The 22,910-nt window shown below is 50.1% G+C and overlaps 1 protein-coding gene across 1 annotated transcript; it reads right to left on the bottom strand.

Annotated features, from left to right (window-relative positions):
- Positions 1-4,748: 4,748 nt before the first annotated feature.
- Positions 4,749-15,895, bottom strand: Lrrc15 (leucine rich repeat containing 15). The gene is made up of 2 exons (XM_046457977.2): positions 15,782-15,895; positions 4,749-7,944 (listed from the first exon to the last, which is right to left on the bottom strand). The coding sequence occupies exon 2, from the start codon at positions 7,937-7,939 to the stop codon at positions 6,110-6,112; it is 1,830 nt and encodes a 609-aa protein (XP_046313933.1). The 5' UTR covers positions 7,940-7,944; positions 15,782-15,895; the 3' UTR covers positions 4,749-6,109.
- Positions 15,896-22,910: the final 7,015 nt, after the last annotated feature.

Genomic DNA, 22,910 nt, shown 5'->3' with positions numbered 1-22,910 from the left:
CAAAATCCTTCTAAAGTGGCAGGCTGGGCGCCTTTGGGACCCAAGGCATCCACCAGCCCTGGAAGGCACCCAGCAGCGGCACTGAGGTGAGGGCTCCACCCAGGGTCCACTTCCCCTGGCCACAGGTCCCTCCTCCACTCTGTACACGGCCACTGGAGAACTAAGAGGGTTGTGTGTGTGTTGGTCTGTTTGCTGATTTGTTTGTTTAATGAACTAACTTTCTGAACCCTTTCTTAGTTAAAAGGGGGGAAAACTATAGGAAGTGAATTTCTGGCCCCGTATAAAGTGGAACACATCCCCACTCAGGCTCTCGAAGGATGTTAGCCTCAGCTTTGGGAGGGAGTGATTTTCCCGCCTCTGGAGGTGTCCAACCGTGGAGTCAGTTGAAGACTGTGTGGAGAGTATACAAGTGCAAGTCAGAGTGTGCAAGGGAAGGAATGTGTGTGTCTACGCATGCATGATGAAAATGTGTGAGAGTAACTGTTCCTGAGAGTGGGTGGAGGGTGTGGTGAGAGTGTATGTGTGCCCAGGAGTGTTCATATGATTTCAGGGGTGCAGCCCGAAGCAAGCAATCGAAGATCATTTGCAATGCCAGGAGTCTTCCATTCAAAGTAGTCTGATGGCTTTTTTTTTTTAACTTGTTGCATGGTATTAATATTCTGCTCATTCTTTTTACCAGGACAAAATAATATTTCTTTTGCACGTGAGCACACTACCTCAGCGGCGCTACAAAGATCCAACAGATTGTACCAAGGAAGCGTTTTTTCAATAGAGACAGGTTACAAATCCACACTTGGCAGAGGAATGCAGGTGTTTCTGAGAGGGACAGAGGCAGTGGACAGAGTGGACCCAGCCCCACTCTGGATGGCACCTCGGCTGGCAAGAGCAGGGTGTCAGCTTCCAGGAGGGGATGGGGAGGAAGAGGCACCTCTGGGGAGCCTCCCTCTCAGGTGAGAGAATGGACCTTTGTCTGAGCAGGCTCTCAGGGCATCCACACCCCCAGAAACACAGCTAGTCCATTCGTCAACATGTTGTGGTGAACAAGAGAAATTGGGCATTAGAGAGATCAGGGTTTGAATTCTGACTCTTCAACTAACTAACCATTTGTAGGGGTTTTTTTGTTTTGTTTTTTTGTATTGGGGATTAAAGCCAGGGGCACTCAACCACTGAGCCACATCCCCAGCCCATTTGTTTTTTATTTTGAGACACAGTCTCACTAAGTTACTTAGGATTTCACTAAATTGCTGAGTCTGGCTTTGAACTTGTGATCCTCCTACCTCAGCCTCCCAAGCTGCTGGGATTACAGGCATGTGCCACCGCGCCCAGCATAACTAGCCAGTTCCTAGACCATGATTTACTCAAGATTTACCATAAGTCCCTGCATTCTCTTCTGTGGGATAGGTATGGCTGAGGGCTCAGGGAGCTCTGTGTGTGTGTGTGTGCGTGTGTGTGCACATCCACCGTGTGTGCACATGTAATCAAACTTCAGGTAATGGGCGTGTGGGTCATGCGTGGAGGGAGATTTGCATTAAGACCTCCAGAGATCTTCCATGAGATTAGGGATGAAGACTCTATTTATCTCATATTTCAGAAACCTGTCGGAGTAGACAGAGATTCAGTGGTCAGGGGAGCACAGCAAAGCCCTGTCCTTCATTCCTGAAGGGGTCCAGCCACATAATCTGATGAACATTATTGACCTCTGTCCTGTCCCAAATTCCTGGGACAAGCTGACACCTGACAGGAATGTAAGCGAACACATGACAATCCCATGTGAAGGCCCTTTCCTGAGATGACGGTGTGTTAAGGAACAGTGGGCTCATCCCTGTTAGCATTGCTGTTCCTACACCAGCAGCTGTGGCACCCCTGGGACTAGAGGCCTGAGGGAGGCCTGGGGACATTTAGATACTTGAAGCGATCGCCTTCACTCCGAGGGCATATTCTGAGAGCCTGTGACTTGCTGAGCCTGGTGCTGAGTCCTGACGGGAGCTCAGTCCTGCCCTCCTGCCCTGCACGTGTGAATATGTTGAGCAACATGCGCTCCGGGTGGCACAGAAGAAACTGGAAGCCCGGGTCTCTTGCTCGCTCAACCCCTAGTTCACCAGGTGACTCTGGGAAATTATTTCCTGTCTTAAGTTCGTGAAGCCTATGGAGATGATTTGTTATTTCCTTTTTGGTCCCCATTCACTTTCCAAAGTCCTGTTCTTGGAATCTATTTTCTGTGAGGTGTTATCCAGGCCAGGCTTGATCTCTGTGGCAAGAGCAGACTTCACAGGTGTGAGACCCGCCCCCACCACCACCAAGAAGTTCAGAGAGGGCACACATGTCCTGGGTATACCATTTATTGTTGATTCTGTACACCAAATTTGTTACAAGCAGCATCTAGCAAAAGACAGACCCCTAACCCTGCCCACCAGGGTTCACACTCTATAAAACCCTGGGGGCCTAGAAATCGCTACATGCACTGCCAAGCACCTGGGACTATTTGCAGTGATTCTCTTAGCAAGGCAAAGGTGATCTATTTTTGCAGGCAGCATGAAAGCAATGGGTGGTGAGAACCATCTCTCCATAGAAGAAGGAACCCAGGATCGGGAGGAGTTCCACCTGGCAGCAGCCTGCCGCACACCCTCTCTCAGCCACAGTGGTGGCTTCCTTCACAAGACCGCCACAGCCTCCCCCAACAAACTGGGTTAGGTTCTGGCCACAGGATCAGCCGTGGGCCAAATTTGAGTAGCTTATAGCTAAAGGGTGGGATATACCCCACCTCTGCCCCCACCTCCAGTCATCTAGTGACTTGCTAGCTGTCTGCTCTCCATACATTTCCTGAGCTTGGGAGTAGATTCCTGGATCAGCTCTACCCTGACATCTGAAGTATGGGAATCGTGTGGTTGCCCATGAGAAGATCTAGAACCTCTACATTCTCAAGAGAAAGAACGCTATCCACACAGACCAATAATTCTAAGGACAGGGGCCAGTTTTTCTTTCATGGCTGAACAAGTTTCCTGTATTTACAAAGTTGGGATCCATACAGTGCCAGGTGAGGTCCCAGTGACTTAAGAGTATGAGGAGCACCAGGACGGGGACTCCCATTTGCTTTGTTCTCATGGTGAAAACCCTAGTCAGAGCATGAGGTCTTGTGTAAAGGCTGAAGACAGAAGTAAACCCCCAGCCTACTGAGAACCTGTTGTGACGGTCTTCTGCCCTGTCCCAAGGGGGCACTGGGAGGGTTAAAGGGGAATGTGTCCAGAGCTTTGGAGGACACTTGTGCACAGTAAGCACTTCTTAAAATGGTCCTTTCCTCCAACATTGATTCCTTCCTTCCGTGTCACATGAAGGCTGCTGGTGAACGGCAAGGTGGCCTAGAAACCAGTGCACAGAGGAGAAGTGAAGGGAATTCTGTACCCTACCCAACATTTCAGGGACCACTCAGCTCACTCCAGTCCCAAGAATTGAGCAAATACATCATTCAATAGTGCCGTATTGAAAAGGGCACTCCATTCAGCTTTTGGGGCCACTCCTTGACCAAACAGCACAGTTCAGAGAGGCCAAAAGTCCTGACAAGGAACAACAGGGCTGATGGCTCCAAACCATTCTGATGGGAGAAAGGAACAGGCAAGCTGGGAAGGGTCATCTAACAGGCCCATCCCCTTCACCTGGGATCCACCTGGGTGGGTCGTCTGAAGACACCTGTTCTCAGACCAGTATTTTGAGCCAGAAAGGAAGGTATTCCAATGTCATGGCCAATGTCAGAAACACCCAGGAGTTCTGGGTTAAGGCTGGTAGGGAGCATGGAATGCTGAGGGTTCCTACCTCTCTCTATCCCTAGCCACTTGTTCCTAAGCACAATGAAACACTGGAGCTCACTCACAAGAAGCACCTGAGTGTTCTGGGTCTGAGGAATGTGATACCAAACCAGGCTTCCTGTCTGGAGGAAAGCAGACCCACATTCCCTTTCCAGCCCCTGGGCCCACGCGGCAGGCCACCGTCAATCATGCCTCAAGCTTGGGGCTCCCTTCCTTTTGGGTCCTGGTGAGCCTTACTTAATACACATGCACTCATTCTGTTAATATTTTGAAAACATTTGTAGACCCAGATTTGCCTTGGGGAAATAATATCTTTTGCCTGGATATCAGATTCTCTGGGACAGTTAAAAGCTACGACATGCACTAGACATTCCTTCTGAGACATTGTGTTGGGGGGCCTGGCCATCCTGTCATCATGATGCTGCTGAGGCTTCTTACTCATCTTGTGAGGTAGAGGGACCTAATAAAAGCCAATCAGGATTGGTGGTAGGTCTCAGGGATCTACATCCCTGAGATCAACTGAAGTTCTTTCTTGGGCAGATATGGAGACCTGAAATTCTTCAATTTTACAGCTTTTATTTCTGAACTGGTGGATCAGATGTCCAGAGAAAGACATGTGTTGCCTTGAACATAATTTCTTTAACATCTGTGAATATGTGTGTAGCAAGAAAGGCATGAAAGCAGGAATTCAACTATAACTCAAGGAAGAGAAAACCCTGGATCAAATGACTTAACTCATAACCAGATGATAAGTAGGAGGAACTTCAGAGAGCCACTCCAACCACTGGGACCTGTCAGTGTATCTTGATATCTGCTGTCTGTGAAAATCCTAAGTCTTGCTGCTAGCTGACTAATGTTGACGAAGAATTTTTCCACAACATTAGAGGGATCCCTGGTTCCCATTACACTTGAATGTTCAATTAAAAGATCTCATCTCTGAGCTATTTCATTTCCCCCAAATGGAAAGTGAATTAAAAACAGATATAGGCATATCATGCCCATAAAAGGGGCCAGACAAGGAACCTCCAATGACCTGCAGCTTATCAGCAGGGAAGACACTGTGGTTGCATGGGCCACTGTAGTTAGGACACTTCTGACCTGGCAAGCCTGGGTCCCTCCAGATCTCAGGGTTTATTAAGATTCCTCTCCAGGCCAGTCTCCTGTGCTGTCCATATCACATCTTTGTCATCCTGGCAGCTGGGCCTTTGCAACAGCTGGCCATGGAGCTGGGGGCAGTGAGGCCCCTGGTAAGAATCCAGGTAAGTCCGTGTCATCTTCAGATGTCCCAGTCCTTCAGTAAAAGCTTGGGTTTGGGGATACTGGTGATGCTCTGTTCTTGATTTGACACTGATCACATGGATGTACATTATCACGCTCCCACTTTTCTGTACGTATATTATACTTCAATTTTAAAAAATCGAAAAGAAAACCCCTAGCCCCAGACACCAGGTTTCTTTCTCCACTCAGTACCAATAAGCTGATTTTACAAATTAAATGGTTTTAGAAGTCAAAAATTCTTCACGATTTTATTCCACAAAGGACTAAAAATTGCCAAGCAAACTTTGTAGTTTGGAATTATCATCCTCTACAAGGCTGAGTTTGTTGCACGTGTGTCTTTCTTTTCTAGACAAAAATCACAAGAGAGATCCGATGGTAAATGTATGTCCAGGAATTGAGCAGTATGGGATTCGTTCTTTCTTTCACAACATCCTCCAAGCCGGGGGGTCTGCAGGTCTTAAGAAACCAGCTAAATGATTTGAAGCCTTCTTTGAGGAGAGAACTCACCCTGCCTTCAGGATCAGAAAATTAAGGGGAGAACTTCCATCTGAGGGGACAGGGTTAAGCCATGGCACAAACAAGAGAAGCAAAAGAAGGGAAATCAACTTACATAATACTCTGAGGAGAGGGGCTGTCCTGGTGGAGAACTGTTCCCACAAAGTGAGCAGGTTTTCTCACCACTGAGTCTACAGAGGCCAGGAGGGGGCCTGGGTGCAGGGAAAGTTGTTCTTGAAGGAAAGGTGGTGAGGATTTGGGGGAAGGCCCCTCTGAGCGAAACCCAAGCATATGAATAGGAAATTTTCCAGGGGCTTTTCTACAGCCATGTGATCTCCCTGGTGGTAAGAATGTCCTGTGAGACCTGCTTCTCCACAGAAGAATCAGGCAGGTCAGGACAAGGTGGGGCAACTCTCTCTAAGGCCTGGAAAGAGCCCTGAGAGCCTGGCTCTGTGGACCCAAGGGTGGAGGCAGAATGCTCACATTCCTAGATGCTCCCGTCTCTCCTTTCCTGAGCCCTGCTCCAGCCTGCCTTCCTAACACTCATTGGGTGCCTTCATCTGCATCAGGACTGCTTGGCTTCTTTTCTTGCAGCAGCAGCAGCAGATGCAGGCAGCCAGGGAACAGGCCAGGGCAATAATGCCAATTACAATGGCGGCAATGGCCAACCCACTTTGGGGCTGGGTCATGCCCCAAGTATTGCGGTCATCTGTGGCCCCAATAGTGGTCAGATCAGTGTAGTCATCTACAGAGCTAGTGATCTCAGTTGTAGAGGAGGTGGATGTGGTGTCAGGATAGCTGGGTGTGTCAGGATAGCTGGGTGCGTCTGGGTACCGCGGAGCATCTGGGTACCGGGGTGCGTCTGGGTACCGTGGTGCGTCTGGGTACCGTGGTGTTTCTGGGTAGCTGGGGTAGCTGGGAACCTCAGGGATGGCTGGGGCCGGAACACTGGGGCCAGGGACATTGATGATGATGATGGATTGTCCTCGAACATTGGCTGGGCTGGAACACACTGGGAGAGTGTCTGTCCCTAACCTACCCTTGTTGATCAGGAGCCAATTGCGGAGCGGAAGGATGCTTGAGTCGCACCTCCAGGGGTTGTCATACAGCCGAAGCTCACACAGGTTCCCCAAGTGATCAAAGATGCCCATGGGCAGGTTCTCCAGCTGGTTGTTCTGCAACTGAATGGTCATGAGACCGTTGACATTGGCGAAGATATTCCCTGGGAGCTGTCGGAGGCGGTTGTTCTGCAGAGAGATGTTCTGCAGGTTGGCCAACATGCGGAAGACATTCCCATCCAGGTCCTGCAGGGCATTGGTGTGGAGGGACAGCTCTCGCAGGTCTGTCAGTCCATTGAAGGCACCCGGGGAGATGAAGCTAATCTGGTTTCGACTAAGGATCAAGACCTGCAACTGGTGGAGGTTGCTGAAGATGTTGTCGGGTAGAGAAGTGATGTGGTTGTCATAGAGCCAGAGCTCCTTCAGGTTGTGCATGGGCCCAAAAATCCCTGGGGAGAGCTCCTTCAGGGAGTTCCCAAAGAGTGTAAGTCGGTTGAGCTGGGGCAGGTGCATGAAGATGCCGGGAGGCAGCTGGGAGATGTGGTTGTTGGACAGATAGAGCCTCTGCAGGTTCCGGTTGTTGTGGAAGAGGCCAGGTGAGAGCATGCCGATCTGGTTCTGCTGGAGGGCCAGCTCCTGGAGGTTGCTAAGCCCATCAAAAGTGCCCATGGGGATGTCCGAGAGCCTATTCTCATATAGCCGGAGCACCTGGAGGTTGCCCAGGTGCTGGAAGACCCTGGGTGAGAGGTGGGTGAGGCTGTTCTTGCCCAGATTGAGCTTGGTGAGTCCCACCAGGTGGTCGAAGACGCCATCGGGGACGTATTCCAGGTGATTGCCATGCAGCTGCAATTCCTTGAGGTTGCTGCACTGGGAGAAATGGGCGGGCTGGATCTGCACCAGCTGGTTACTAGACAGAAGGAGAGACTCCAGGTTGTCCAGTCCCTGGAAGAGGCCGACGGGCAGAACCTGAAGCTTGTTGTTGGCGAGGCTGAGGTAGCGCAGCGAGCCCAGGTTGCGGAAGGCACCAGGCATGATGTGTGACAGCTCATTCTTCTCGATCCTCAGGGCAATGAGGGCCGAGATGTTGAGGAATGGGGACTCACTGAGTTCGGTGATGTGTGTGTTGAGAATCTGCAGGCTCATGGCATTCCAGGGCAGAGGCGTGGGCACTGCCACGATGCGTGCCCCCGTGCACTCCACCTGAGAGGCCCTGGAGCAGGTGCACTCACTCGGGCAGCCATAGTAGGCCAAGCCTACAGTCCAGGCTTGGCAGCCCACCAGCAAGAGGAGGTAATGTTTCAGCAGCATGGCCTCTGCAAGGAGACAGCACGTGTTAGTCAGGGTCACCTCACTGACACTGTGACTAGTTCTTTTCTTTGGGGGGGGGGTACTGGGGATTGAACTCATGGGCACTTGACCACTGAGCCACGTCTCCAGCCCTATTTTGTATTTTATTTGGAGACAGGGTCTCACTGAGTTGCTTTGTGCCTGGCCATTGATGAGGCTGGCTTTGAACTTGAGATCCTCCTGCTTCAGCCTCCCAAGCTGCTAGGATTACAGTTATGCACCACCTACCAGGCTTACTACAGCTTGTTTTAAGCCAACGCCAACCTTGATATCAGCAGTGGCTTGGCCTCAAGTGCTGTCTATCATCATGGACCCAGTTCAGTGCTCCCCTCTGCTCTGGTCAGCAAGCCTCTTGGCCTTCCCCCTGCCTCCCCACTTCCAAGCCTTTGCCCAGGAAGTGTCCCCCACTCAGAGTGCTCTTCATCCTCATCAAATCTCCCCCATGCTTCTAGGTGTAGCTCAAATGCCATCACTTTGAGGAAGCTTTCCCTGTACCATGAATCAGGATTCATTTCCCGCCCATGCAGGTGGTCTTCCCAACCTCCCCATGGACATTCCACAGCCGGACATTCACTGTGTTTCCAACTATCTCCTTCCCTCATTAATATGCTTTTCAAGGACAAGGGCCACATCTTTCATTCCTACACATTCCTTAAGGTGGGAACTGTATCTTATCCAGCTCTGTAGCCCTCATAGCAGCTAAAAGGATATTGGAACATGGCCTTGTCAGGAGGAACAGAGAAGAGATAGGAACAAATAAATAGGTCCTGAACCTGGGAAGATGCCCAGCCTATAAATGTGGTGGCCTGCCCGGAGGAGCAGTAGCAGCCAGCAGAGGGAGGACCACACTGCTGGTGTGCAGAAAGATGGAGGGAGAGCCGAGCTTTCCCCCCCTCCCCCGCTCTGCCTTGCCCCACCCAGCCCATCGCCACCACCAGCAACCTGTCCACATGTGTTTCATGGAGGTTTAATTCAAACCACCTTCCAGTGCAGAGCAACTGTCTGCAGCTGGGGAGGCTGCTGGACCCCAGCCGATGCCTGGGACCTGCCTCCTGGAACTTGAGTCCCAGTTCCCAGATGGCCTGAAGTAGGTTCCAGAAAACTTAGACACACTCAGAGAGGCCATCTGTGACCTCCGCCCAAGGTTTAAAGGGCCCTGTAACTCCTGAAGGGTTGAGGAGTGACTGCTGCTCTTCATTTTATGGGGAAGCAGGGAAACTGAGGATCAAGTATTAAATCCTAGGTGCCCCAACTCCTAGGTGAGTCCTTTGTTTATGCAGTCTCTCTCTCTCTCTCTCTCTCTCTCTCTCTCTCTCTCTCTCTCTCTCTCTTAATGAGCAAACATCAGCGTCAGAGGAAGGAATTGGAAAAGATGGCATATAAGGCATACACGGGCTGCGTGGAGAAGGCCCTTGTCCGGCTTCTTCCTGTGCCCCTGAACTCATGGGGGCCTGAGCCTGGAGCATAACTCAAAATAATGCAGGCTTCCTGCCCTGGCCTCTGCCCCACATGCTGCTTCCCGACCCTCAACAAGGCGTCTGAGGAAAACCCCAAGCTCATCCCCACCTATACAGGCTGAACTCTTCACTTATTCCCAGCCTGTCCAAGCCCTGACCTGTTACGATTTCATTAAGGATTTAGCTAAGTATGCAGCACAGTGGTACAAATAAAGGAAAAAGAATAACTTGGCTGACGGAATCTAGACGTGAAAGAATGGGACCAGATGAAGCTGTGGACAGATCTAAAATCATGAACTTGTATAGAAAAAGCCCAAATCCCGAAATTGAAAGCAGAAAACTAACTGCTTAAGCAGGGACCACAGAAAAAGCGGCTCAACCACCACCCTGAGAGAAGCACTTTATATATAAACACGCACATAGAAAGAGGCTGCCCACAACAACTACCATGACCAGAGACTGCATCAATCGACGTATCAAGCGTGGAACAAAGGAGATGATAGATAGTCTCAACTCTACAGTCCCTGATCAGGCCACACCTGTACTGCCATGCTCAGTTCCACTCTGAATTTCAAAAAGGCCAATGACAAACTGGCTTCTTGAAGAACTTCTCTAGTTGATAGTGAGAAGACCCAGAAACCAGAACATCTGTGCATCCATTGAAGGAGGGGCGGAGGAATGGCCAGAAAGAGAGAAGGCGCGGGGATCCCAGGAGCACTCTCCCCAGTATACGGAAAGGGCCGCCCTGGGATAAAGAAAGCAACCAAACTCAGCAGTTCCAGAAGTCACAGCTAGTGCACAAAAGTTCCAAAGTGCTGGGTTTCAGCTCACCACCAAAGAGAGTCTGTAAAGCCCATGGCTGCAGCATAGAGGCAGTCAGCTCCCTGCTCCTGGAAGTGCTGAAGCAGAGCTGAGTCACCTCCCGATGAGGAAGCTGCAGAGAAGCCTCCACACCTAGTGAGGTATTGGGCAGCCAATGTCCTGTCCATCCCTAAGATTTCAGGATTCTAGGGCCGAGTCCCAGAGGGTGATATGAGATCCATTTATAGGATGACTGTGCCTGTGTCAGGGCTCTGTGCAGAGGTGTGGGTGTCTGTCCTTTCCCTGGGTATGTGTGTGTGACAGCTGACCCCCAGATGGATTTACAAAAGGTGAGGCTCTGATGGTGCCTGGTGTGGGGCTACCCAGTGCTCATGAAGTGTCACCACACATTCCTATGCCCAGCACACTCCGAAAACAGTGTCACAGCCCAAATACCCAGATGAATTAAGAGCCCATCACCTGAAAAACATGTGTTGTTTCTTCACAGGTAAATGAGCACGTAGGTGGAGGCTCCTCTGAGGACCCACCTCTCTGAGTCTGCACCCCTTAGCTGGGAGGGGGTGTCAAGTCAGGCCTGTGGAGGGTCCCTCAAGGGCCAGGAGGAGGAATGGAGAGATAATTCCCTGTGGGAAGAGGGCCATTCCCTGTTGTCTAAAATGGACCACACTCGGTGTGACAAAGATTACAAGAATTTGCAGACTGTCTTTTTATAAACCCTCCCGTCTGCAGAGCCCACCCGGCACCACGAGCAGCCAGACGTTTCCTGTTTTCCAGCACTTGTGATTGTCACCGCTCCAACCACCCCCAAAGGGCCCACCTCAGCCTAACGGCAGGGCCCTAAGGGAAAGGAGGGGCGCAGGAGCAGGCCAGGGCTGGGCCCCTGGATCCTCAGCCAGTGTGCAGACGTGTGTGGCCCTTGGCCCTCAGGAGCCCAGCACACAGCAGACTAATAGCCCACGCTGTCCAGTGCCGCTTGGCAGCCGAGGGATGGCAGTTAAAGGCCCACGAAGAGCCCTAATTACACCTTTCTCCCTCAGGCGCCGTGCGCGTCCTCAATCACTGTAGAGACTCGGTCCAGCCTCTGTCCAGCCCCTGGAGAAGGGGTCCACCTGGCGTCTGCCGCTGACCCATGAAGTCAGCGAGCCAGGCAGAGAGACAGAAGGACACCCAGACAGCTCACCTGGACACTGACGCGGCCCCTCCCCAGGAGGAGAAGCGATGGAACCAGGCACGCTGGCGGTAGATCTCCAACAGAAACACCCCGTGACTCATGAGTGAACACATAATTAGCCGTGAAGCCTTGGGCTTTGTTGGTTGGTGAGTTGGGACTTTTGGGGTTTAATACCATCATTCACATTCCCTAAACACAAAGCTCCCTGGGAGGACACACCTTCTTATTTCAATGCCACAAAGTAAAACATTCGGAAGGAGCTCGGAAGACCCACGTTCTGCTCTGTTCTGAACACTAAGGTACAGTGTGAGCGGAGGTCAGTGCTCCAGGTCTGTTTCCCCTTCCTTCTGTGAGGACTCTTAAGGCCCGAGCAGCTCTAACACCTTCTGACTGGAGGCAGGAAGGAGACGTGACTGGGACTCGCCTTTCTCCTCTCCTTTCTTTCCACAGGTCACACTGAATCACCAGTAGTGCCACTTGGCCTGGCCTCATCTGCATGCTGAGGCTGAAGGATCCTGTACTCATCTTGTCAGACCCACCTCGTGTTAGAAGTTTCCAAGCAAGCCAACCCACTAGCCAATCTCACGTCTTCACATAAACATGGTCATTTCATGGGACCTAGGGCCTGAGAGGGATCCTGCACTCTCCCAGGCCACCTGGGGAAACCGAGGCCCCGAAAGAGGCTTCCCCGGGTCTGGGCCCTCTCTTTTCAGAGGGCTTCTTAATAGTGGCCTTTTCTGCAATGAGATGGTCCCCAAGCAGCCTGAGGTCTCCCAAGGGAGATGCCAGGCCTGGAGCTGTGCCCCGCTCCCAGCAGCCAGGCTTGTCCTCAGGACAACACTCTTGCTCTTGCTCTTTGGTGCTCAGTGCATTGGGTCCAAAGTCACTGAAAGACTCAGCCTGGGTGTGTGCAGACCTCCCTGTCTCACTGACCTCACCCCAGAGCACCACGTTCAAATGGCCAAGAAAGCTTGTTTAAGAACTGAACTCACAGGTCTTCCACTGGAGTCTTAAATTGAGTTAATACATGGAAAACACCTAGACTCATTCTTGGCATAAAGTGAGTACACAACAAATGTGAGTGATGACTGATGCTATTTCATTGGAGAGTAAAATCAGATCTCTGGAAGCTCCACCCACAGAGATCCTGATTTCTGGATCTCTGGATCTCCACCCACAGAGAGCCACAATTAACAAACCCCCAAGCAGCTCCAACACAGGGGTCCACAGACCACACTCAGATACACCTAGTGTGGCCTAGTCGAGCTGGGAACCCACTCCCACCGCCTGTACCTCTTACTACCAAGAGCACAGACAGAGAACCAGGATAGGGAGCCGGAAGGTCATGCCACAGGCTGGTCCAGCTCCCTCTGCCAGCTTTTCCTTCAGCGGCCCATTCTGCACCCCGTCAGGAATCCACAGTTTGCCTTAAGTTGAGCCCAAACATAGAAATTGCTTCCAGATACAGCATTTAGAGCACAGGGGGTCAGAGATACAAAGGCCTGTTGAGATGATCTGGTCAAACCATCTGGCTGTTTTGTCGATGAGAAACCTGAGGGGTCTACAGGGTAGAGGGGACTTGCCTAAGGTCATGCAGTCTGTTGAAGAGTCCTGACACCCTGTCAGGGTCCCTAACCTCAGAGCTGGGCAAACCCCTAAACCTTATTACCAGGCATCAGGACCTTGCTTACTACCTGTCTGGTAGGGGCAAAGAGGTGGCTTTACTTCTCCATTTTAAAATCATCTACAGCTGGGGCTGGAGTAGTGGCTCAGTGGTAGAGCACTTGCTTGGCATGTGTGAGGCCCTGGGTTCGATTCTTAGCACCACATATAAATAAATAAAATAAAGGTCCATTGACAATTAAAAAATATTTTAAAAAATTATCTACAGCTCATACACAATTCACTGTCCACCTGTCTGGCATTATCAGCCAAGTTCAAGTGCCTCTTCCTGTTGGGCATGGTGGTGCAGGCCTATAATCCCAGTGGTTTTGGAGGCTGAGACAGGAGGATCACAAATTCAAAGCTAGCCTTAACAAAAGCCAGGTGCCAAGCGACTCAGTGAGACCCTTTCTCAAAATAAAATAAAAAGGGCTGGGGATGTGGAGCAGTGAACTCAAGTGCTCCTGAGTTCAATCCCCAGTACCAAGAAAAAAGCATCTCTCCCAACTCCTGGGCTGCGTGGTTCCAGGGCTTTCTTCTTTAAGGCTACTCTGATGTTTCTGTTTGTTCAGTTTCACCTACGTATCCTGGAGCAGGGGAGCGACGGAACAGAAAGGATCACCGGAAGGAGTTGACCCCAGTAATCCAACACCCACAGCCCCATTGGCAGGTCCCTGACTTAGGAATTCTCTGCCCTAAGCATTCTTGAAACTCTAAGGCAAGACTGACTCATCCTCCAACTGTTCCATTGTTGACCCCCATCTCTCACAGCCCCTCAAAACAAAATAATGTTCATTGTTTTAAAAAAAAAACTAATAAAACATTTTTAAAAGCAATTCCTTTTACAACCCCTCTGTGGGGATCCTGCCAGGGCTGGGGGAGGTTGGCTTCCTATGGAGGCCAGAGCAGGGCTGTAATTAGCTTGGCAAGAGTGGCAGGAACTACTGACACGCTGCCCAGCACAACAGGGAGAACTTCCCAAACAGGACTCTTCCCCAAGAAGCCAGGGTCTATGAACATGTCCTTTCTCAGGGTAGCACCTAGGGGGCCCAAGCAGCTAGAAATGGATCAGTCCCTGATCCAAACACCTTGGAAGTTGTTTCCAACTGCTGTGTCCCAAAGCCGAGAGAGGCAATGAACCCCTGAAGCTGCAGTTGCTCTTTCGTGGTCAGGATTTAGGGAAGCTAATTACCATCTCTAATAACAGCCTACGAGTGTTTCCTGGCAGCACCAAGTTGGGGCAGCTTCTCTCCCATCTCTTATTTCTCCACATCTGGATCTAATTCTACCAGTGCCTCACCACTCTCTCCATTTATGAACAAAACAAGGGAATATCCCCCAACCCTGGGAGAACCTTCCTGCTCTTTCTAGGGTTCTATTCAGAGTTCTCCTCTGACCCTGAACCCTCTCACAGGCCTGCCTCACTGTTGACACTGCTGAGCCTGTCCGGCTGACTCAAGACCACAGGCAAATTGGACTGTCTGGCCCTGAATTTACCCCAGATGTTCACTGGATGCAGAACAAAAGTGGCAGCCGTCAGGAAATTTCTAAGTTAGGGAGCAAGTGGCTTCAACTCATCTGAGTGCTGCCTGTGATTAGGTGATAATCCCAGATAGCCCTGGAGTAGAAGGTGGAGCCTGACACGCGGGCACCCAGCTCCTTCCATCGCATCCTGTGTGTCATCGCAGCGAGGTGCAGCCTGCCCTGAGGTAACACATTTGATCCTGGAGGTAGAAGGGCTCTCCCAAATTTTGGCACAGGTGGGAAGGTCCCAAAAAAGATCTGGTTTTCTACAGTTGGTTCCTCTACATTGGAGCAGATATGCAGGTAAAGGTCCAGCAGGCCAGTTTTATGTTCACAGTACCCTTCCTGCAGGTCCACCTCCAGCCCCGCCTCCCTGTTCAAAGCCTTGGGCTCCCAGGCACTTCTTGACTAGTAAGAAGAGGGGGAAGCTGCCAGAATAGGGTCACCTAAACCACACACACACACACACACACACACACACACACAGTTAGGATCCAAACTATGCCTGAGTCCACAGCTGTCTTCCAAATGGGAACTCCCAACCAGGCACCCGCACATCTGCTGAAGTCACATTTGTAGCAATTATCAGTCTGAAAATCAGAGGACAGATATCCCCCCTGGGAAACAAGGTGAAGGAAGCCTAACGTCCTGGAGAGACACAAATTCAGGGAAGGCAACAAGTAGCATATGGAAGAAGGACAACGATTCAAATAACCCTAACTTTAAATAAATAAATAAGCAAGCAACACTTACCCCAATGGATCTAGTATCCAGAAAGTGGTAGACTGGGTGGGAAAGTGACGCCATGCGATAAAGGAGTCAACTCTCAACCCATCACCAGTCTAAAGCGCCTCTCAGCACCTTCAACAACTCCCGCCGCCCCCCCCCCCGGCCCCCCCACCCGCGCCCACATCAAAGATGCTAAGGACAAGAGGAACAAGAAGCAGACCAGAATCCCCAGGCGCTGGGGCAGTAGGGGCACAGATTGGCATCCCACCCGGAACCCCAGCCCTAGCTCCACTTGGCACTGTCTTGAGCGCATTCCCAGGCACCACGCCAGCCCTGCCCTTTTTGAGGTCGCTCCAGGGGGAGCCCAAGCGGGCTTTTTCCCGCAGAAAAGGGAAGAGGATGGCTGCGGAGGGGTGGGAGGGCAGCTCGCCCACTTACCAGCAGCTCTTGCCCGCCCGCCTCCAAAGTCGACCAGAGGGAGCTCGAGAGGGGGACGCGGGACGGCTCAAGGCTGCAGCATGAGTGCCGCTGGCCGTGCCCTCTCGACATTTAAACGATCCGGGGCGTGAGTCACTGCAGGGGGCAGTGTCTGCGCCGGGCGGGGGCGGGGGCGGGGGTACCGAGGGCCGCGGCACTGCCCCGACGTCCTGGAGTGGCACCGGCGGACGCACGACCTGCGTTCAAGTTTAAGGGGTGTTATTGGAGCACATTTTAAAACCAGTTTCTTCTTTTCTCCCCCTGGGTTCCTCTTGGGTTCTTTTGCTGCATTGGCGTTGGTTGCTCAGGAGAAGGTAGTTTCCCCCAGCCCCAGCCCCCTGGCCAAGTGACCGCGGACCCTGCTGCCTCTCATCGGCCCAAGGAGCCAGCCCTGCTTTGCTCCTAAGAGCTGTCCCCAGTGCCGCTCGCTGTGGCCCTAGAAAATGTGTTCATTTTTTTTTTCTTTTTTAAACTTTTTATATAAAAATAGCTTCAAACTTACAGAAAAATTGCAAGAATAATACAAGGAACACTGGTATGCTTAACCCAATTCGCCTGGTGAGAGGATTTGGAGAACATTTATTTTAAATTACAAGGAAAGGCAAAAGTACCCCCACTGAGTCTCTCCTTAAAACAGCCGTTGGGTTTTCTTCCGATGCCACCCTCTGTGCCGGTTCTGCCTGCTCCCAGAGCTGGGTTAGGAACAGCAATCAACGGGGCATGTCTAAGAATGAATCGTGCGTTCTCCTTTGCCCTTTACCTGTGCATTATAGCCCATGACCTGTCTACCCTCTGTCCCTTCCTGGTAGGGGACCAAGACATCACTTCTTTTGGGGGGACTGAGGAAATCACAGTTGGAGAGGCAGGAGGCTGGTAGTCCCCAGGTTCTCCTCCAGGACTAATCTTCAACATGCTATGAGCTACTTTGGGCTGAAGCCACCCTGCCCTTCCCTGGCTCAGTTTACCCTGTCTACCAAGCAGGGAGAGTGATATTACACTCAGTGCCTCACAGAATGCCAAGAGCCTTAATTAATGTTTGCACGGTGCTTTGAGATCTGCGATGAAAGGCTGACATAAAAGTGCATAGTGTTATTACTGAAATAGTCATTTGGGTGGCTTGCCATGGTCATGCTCTGCAGCCTGAATCATACTACATTCCTCCTCACCTGGGCACTGTGATTCAGAGCCAGAATCAAAAAGTACTCTGACCATTCAATGACAGGAGCACAAGCAGGATAGACACTGTTAGGAGTGAGTCCTACTACCACCCCCGTCTACCCCCAGTCTAATCTCTTCAATCCTTAACCTCCCTTGGAAATCACATTCCACATGAAGAACCCATTCTTTCACTGCTGAGGCCGCCACATCCCAAACCAGGGGTAATAACTTCCTGTCCACTGAACCTGTGAGAATAAGAATGACTCCCATTTCTCTTCTTTTCTGAATCCTAACTGCAGCCATTCTGTGCTAGGCCCATGCTGGGAGAGTTATGGACCACACAGGCATGGACTGGATACACTCTAGGTTGGACATTCAGCAAGCACTGCTGTGAGACAGAGACCATGAGGGACTTTTTGACATCTATATGTCACTTCATATTTTATGACATTAGGGGCCAGGTGATTGATGTGAGGAAACTTCCCTGTCATAAGAGCTTAGCAACCCATTAAGTACCAGTAACATCCCCTACCCCAAGCTGTGAGAACCAAAAATGTACTGGACATTTTGCATACACGTGCGCATGCACACACACACACACACACACACACTGACTGGAGAATTACTGATCTATTTGAAATTTCTGTGAGCGGAATAACCACTTCCATTTTACAAGGAAACTGAGACTTGGGCCAGTTAACAAATTTCCCTGGGGTCATATGCTGAGAGTCGGAACCAGGATTTAAGACCCAGCTTGCAGATTGTGTGCTAAATTTGCACCACCATTGGATTGAATTCTGGGATACACAACCTACTAGAGATAGAACCATGGTCTGGCTTCAACTGTGCAGAGCAGGGACTGTGAAAGGATGAGGGGAGTGAGGTCATGGCAGAACCTTCCTCATGGTAAGGCTGGGAATGTGCATGCATTTGAGGGGATGGTGCTGGAGTTTCATGTAGAAGGCCACCCTAAAAAATGAACAGGACCCAGACACGTGGGGAAGTGGAAAAGCATCATGTCAGAGAAGGAGAGAGAGCACTTGACCAAATATCACATTTGGCTGGAGCCCAGGTTTGTGGGGGTCCTCTCTGAGGGCTGGGATGCCTCCCTGAAGGGCATGATGACCCTCTGCAGGCAGAAAGGGGCCACCATGGATGTTGCAGGGAAGAACAAGCACACTCAGAGGCATGTGCAGGAAGTGTAGTATGGCTGGGCTTCAAGGTCTCATGGCAGACCCTCAAAGCACTCAGGGCCAACCTCTCTGGCCCTTATGACAAGACATGGGCTTCAATACAGAAACCAGGCCATGCAGAGGGACCATTTCTCCAGATTGGTGATGCCACAGAGATCCAGCTGCAAGAGCTCTCAGTTTCAGTCCACTGAGACCCCTTCTTCCAGGGGGAGGCCACCCTCTTCTCAGAGAAAAACAAAATGGCACCCAGTTGGCCCCCACAGTTGAGATGGATTAGCCTTATTGACATCACCACAGGAGGTGTAACCTCAGGGCACACTTTGTAGGGGGTGGGGGCTGAGAGCCAAGGTTGCCTCAGGGCTCCAGAAAACTCTGATCTTTCCCACCTTTGTGTCTCTGGGTAAGAAGCTTAGAATCCAGGGGATTGCAGGTCACAGGTCTGAGCTCCCCTCTGTGGAGGAAATCCTGCACAGGGACTGGATAGGGGCAGTTACCATCCTACTTAGTCCACCTCAGGGTGAGGGGCATTGCCTCACCATGAAGCCCCTGGTAGACTGGCAAAATAAAAAAGGTGGAAAATATGCAACGATGTGGGTGGTCTCACACGGCTGATGCTGATGGGAATATAGATGGGTAGAGCAATAGCTATGAAAATTCAAGGTATGTAAACGCACTCACCAGTGTCAGGTGTACTTAGGAAGACATGGTGGTGCGTGTTCACAAAGCTGTACTTTCCAGGATGTGCAGTGCAGCACTAAATATAAAATGGATCATTTTAAACAATGTGTCCGTCCATGAGACTAGCCACATATGTCAAGAAAATCCACAACAAATAGACACTTTAAAAAGATAAGATATAGCCAAGCGTAATGGTACATACCTGTAATCCCAGCAGCTTGGGAGGCTGAGACAGGAGGATTGTGAGTTCAAAGCCAGCCTCAGCAAAAGCAAGGTGCTAAGCAACTCAGTGAGACCCTGTCTCTAAATAAAATACAAAATAGGGCTGGGGATGTGGCTCAGTGGTCGAGTGTCCCTGAGTTCAATCCCCAGTACCAAAAAAAAAAAAAAAAAGTGAGATACGTCTTTATTTGCTGAAAAGAAAAATTTATCAGCAAAAGAAGCAAATCATAGATTATGTAATACGGTTGCATATATTGACTTTAGAAAAAAGACATAAATGTTTTATTATACCTCCACATATAGGAAACAGTAAGGAAAGCAATCTAACTCTCTGTTGATCATAATCACACAAAAGGTTAAAAGTTGGGGCAGAACCTATGTCCTCACTGAGTGGCCCTCAGTGCCCACAGAGGCTGCATCAGAGGGCTCTTCAGGGCTCCCATCTCTGCCGGGTCCCTCCCACCTATTTCCTCTCCACAGACCATCCATCTACTCCGTTCTGCTCTCCTTGCAGTGGCCCCTCTGTTTTGGAGGCAGAGAAGGCCATGGACCCTCAAGGTCCCAAGGAGTGGCCTGTGGCTCCAGGCTAGCTCCTAGGGTCCTGGCTGTTCTGTGAATATTAGATTGTTCCTCAGAGCAGTGAATCCCAGAGACAAACAGGCATCCCCTTTGCTCAGTGGACGCCTTTGTAAAAGAACTTTAATGGAGTGTTCTGCCACTTCAGTCTTTGTTGATTTACTCAGTTTAATAAGAACTTTTCAATACAAATGAGGAGGAACAAGAAAGAACAGTACAGTGAAGGAAAATGTTATCTACCTCTATGGTATGTATGTGTACACTTATATACACACGTGTGTATAAGTGTGTCTTTATCCACTTCTGTACAATTGGGCCTCTGTGTCCATGGGTTCTATAGATACAACCAACCAAGGATTAGAAATATAAGTAGGCCCAGGATGATTGTGTCTGTACCAAACATGTACAGATTTTTCTTCTCATTATTCCCTTAAAAATGCAGTGTAAATATGTGGATAAATGCATTCTACTTTCATGTATAACTAATTGAAACAAATACAAAAAAATTTTAAATACAGTGTAACAACTATTTACATAGTATTTATATTAGGTACCGCAAGTAACCTAGAGATTATTTAAAGTGTATAAGAGGCAAGACACAGCGGCACGCGCCTAGGATCCCAGTGATTCAGGAAGCTGAGGCAGGAGGATTGCAAATTTGAGGCAGCCTGGGCAATTTATAGAGACTCTGTCTCAAAATAAAAAGAGCTGTGGATATACCTCCATGATAGAGTACCTCTGGGTTCAACCCCCAGGACAACACAGAGGAAGAAATAATGAAATAAAGAAGGAAGGGAGAGAGAGAGAGTAAGGAGAAAAGAAGATAAAGGATGGAAGGAAGGGAGAGAGAAAGAGAAAGGAAGAAAGAAAGAGGAAGGAAGGAAGAGGAGAGGGAAGGAGGGAGATGGGGAAAGGAAAGAAAGGAGGAAGGAAAAAGAAAGAGGCTGTGTGTACGGTAATACTACAGCATTTTATCTAAGGACTGGAGCATCCAAGGATTTGGATACCGGTAGGGGATCCTGGAAGCAGTGCCCCATGGATACAGAGAGACAACCATATACAAATGCACAGGAAAAGATGTACAGGGCTAGGTGCAGCACTACTGCTGCAGTGTGGGCAGGGAGCAGTGGTGAATGACATTTTTAACTCTACATAGTTTTGCATTTCATTGAAATAAATGTGCATTATTGAATAGCATCTAGTAGGTAATTAGGACAACTATTTTTTTTAAATCTTTAAACTTTGTTTGCAGACTGACACAATACCTTTATTTATTTATGTGGATTGAACCCAGTGCCTCAAACACGCCAGGCAAGCGCTCTGCCGCTGAGCCACAACCCCAGCCTCTAGGACAACTACTTTTAAATACAAAAATAAAGTCCTATTTCTAAGAACTCTTGCTTTCTATTAAACTAAATCCTTCCTGGAAGCTCCACCAATGGGTTCTGTTCCACTTTGGGGCCCCCTAGTGCCTGCTCTTGCCCATAAGCCAGCCCTTGGGACCCATGAGCAGTCTCACCATCCTAAAGCCTTCCCCTCTGCTGTGGGCACACGACACCCAGGCCCCCTCCCTCAATCACCCGACTGGCCCTCGTGGCATTCGTTAAGTGGCCCTGGGTTAGGTGCTGGGGTGCAGGAGTGAATCCATTCTGATCACCGGCAGTCAAGTTCAAGTATAAGGCCTGTGTGAGGAGGGGCGACGCAGGGAGCTGCTGAGCCTACCTCAGGAAGGCTTTGCCAGGGAGGTGACAGTTGGGCTTTGGCTGGCAGGAGGAGGAGGAGGAGGAGGCATCTGTGCATTTACACAGAGGATGAAAAGAGCTTTTGCCAAAGCACAAAGGCATGAGGGACCACTGCTTATCAGTGTGTGGGAAACAGCGCAGATCCCACAGAGCAGGGTCACATGCAGAACAAACAGAAACGTCATCTTGGAAGGCAACGAGAGCCGACAAATGAAGAGTCCACCCACAGGGACTCATTCTGAAGTTCACAGAAGCATTCCTCAGGGGAGACAGATGATGGCTCAGTGTAAGGCAGTGGTTTTCAACCAAGCTGCTGTTGCCCTCTTCCCAGGGATATGCAGCGGAGTCTGGAGACATTTTTGCTGTCACCACTTGGAGAATGTAACTGGCCTCTGGTAGGAAGAGGCCAGAGATACTACAGTCCCACAATGCACAGGACAATCCCCACAACAAAGACTCCTCTGGTCCAAGATAATCCAAGATGCCAAGGTCAAGAAATGCTGAGCTAGAGGATGGGAGCTTGGGCAGCAGTATGGGGCATGGATTGCTAGGAAAGGTGGGAGCAGGAATATCTGATGAAAAATGATAGCATAAGCTCTGTTGGGAGATGATGAAGGCCCAAACTAAGACAGGCCCATGAGGATGGGACGAGAAGTCGCAACCAGTAAGTTAAACAAGGAGTAAAGCATGGTAAAGCTTGGGGATAGATCCATTATGGTGGCAGGGGGGTGACACAGTGGGCCTGTTAGGATATGGGTTGGGACACCAAAACCAAACAAGCCCAAAGCAACAAGAACATAAAAGGTGTTCATTTCCCATCTAGAGCTGGAATGGTGGCCTAATCGTACTGGGAACAGAGATACCATCTAATTGCTTTGCCATCCTCAATCCATGGTTACCATCTTATCCAAAATGGCTGCTCCAGATCTTGCCTTCTCATTTCATATTCCAGCCAAAGAGAGGAAGAAGAAGCAAAAAGTTTAGTCCTTCCCTCTAAGGGTATGGTGTAGAAACCACACTCATCACTCCTGCTCACATTCCATCGCCCTGATCTTAGTCACATGGTTGCTCCTATCTGCAAGAGAAATGTTGTCTTGAGCTAAACACCAGAAATTTAAACTCTTATAACTGTAGAAGTCAGGGTGAGCAGCTTTTGGGGGGCATCAGCAGTCCAAGTCATAAGTGATAAAAGAGAAAAAATCATGAAGTCCAATTGCCGGGTGACTGCGTGGATGGTTGATACCATATGAGGGCTGGGGAACACAGGAGGAGGGACAGGTGTGGAGCCACACTGGGTCTGAGGCTCCGAGGGACCCCAACATGGCCCATCCAGCAAAATCTGAAACCCAGGCTTGAGCTCAGGGGAAGGCCTGGGTCTGGGACAGAGCTCAGAAGCCACGGAAAGATAGGAGGTTGCCTCCTTAGTCTGGACCCCGCCAACCCCACCCCTTGACCCACTCTCAGCTGCAGGACTGAGGGCTGCAGTCTAGGAGTTCCTGGACATGTGCGTGCACTTTTCTA

This window comes from Marmota monax, unplaced genomic scaffold, assembly GCF_021218885.2.
Source record: "Marmota monax isolate L192 unplaced genomic scaffold, Marmota_monax_Labrador192_F-V1.1 WCK01_AAM20220418_F8-fsc00052, whole genome shotgun sequence".
Lineage (NCBI taxonomy): Eukaryota > Metazoa > Chordata > Mammalia > Rodentia > Sciuridae > Marmota > Marmota monax.
The sequence above is the reverse complement of the archived record's forward strand: the minus strand, read 5'-3'. Positions and strand labels throughout refer to the sequence as shown.

Bases quoted from the DNA above. Each gene is read 5' to 3' on its own strand.
- Lrrc15 (XM_046457977.2), bottom strand. From the start codon at position 7,939: ATGCTGCTGAAACATTACCTCCTCTTGCTGGTGGGCTGCCAAGCCTGG.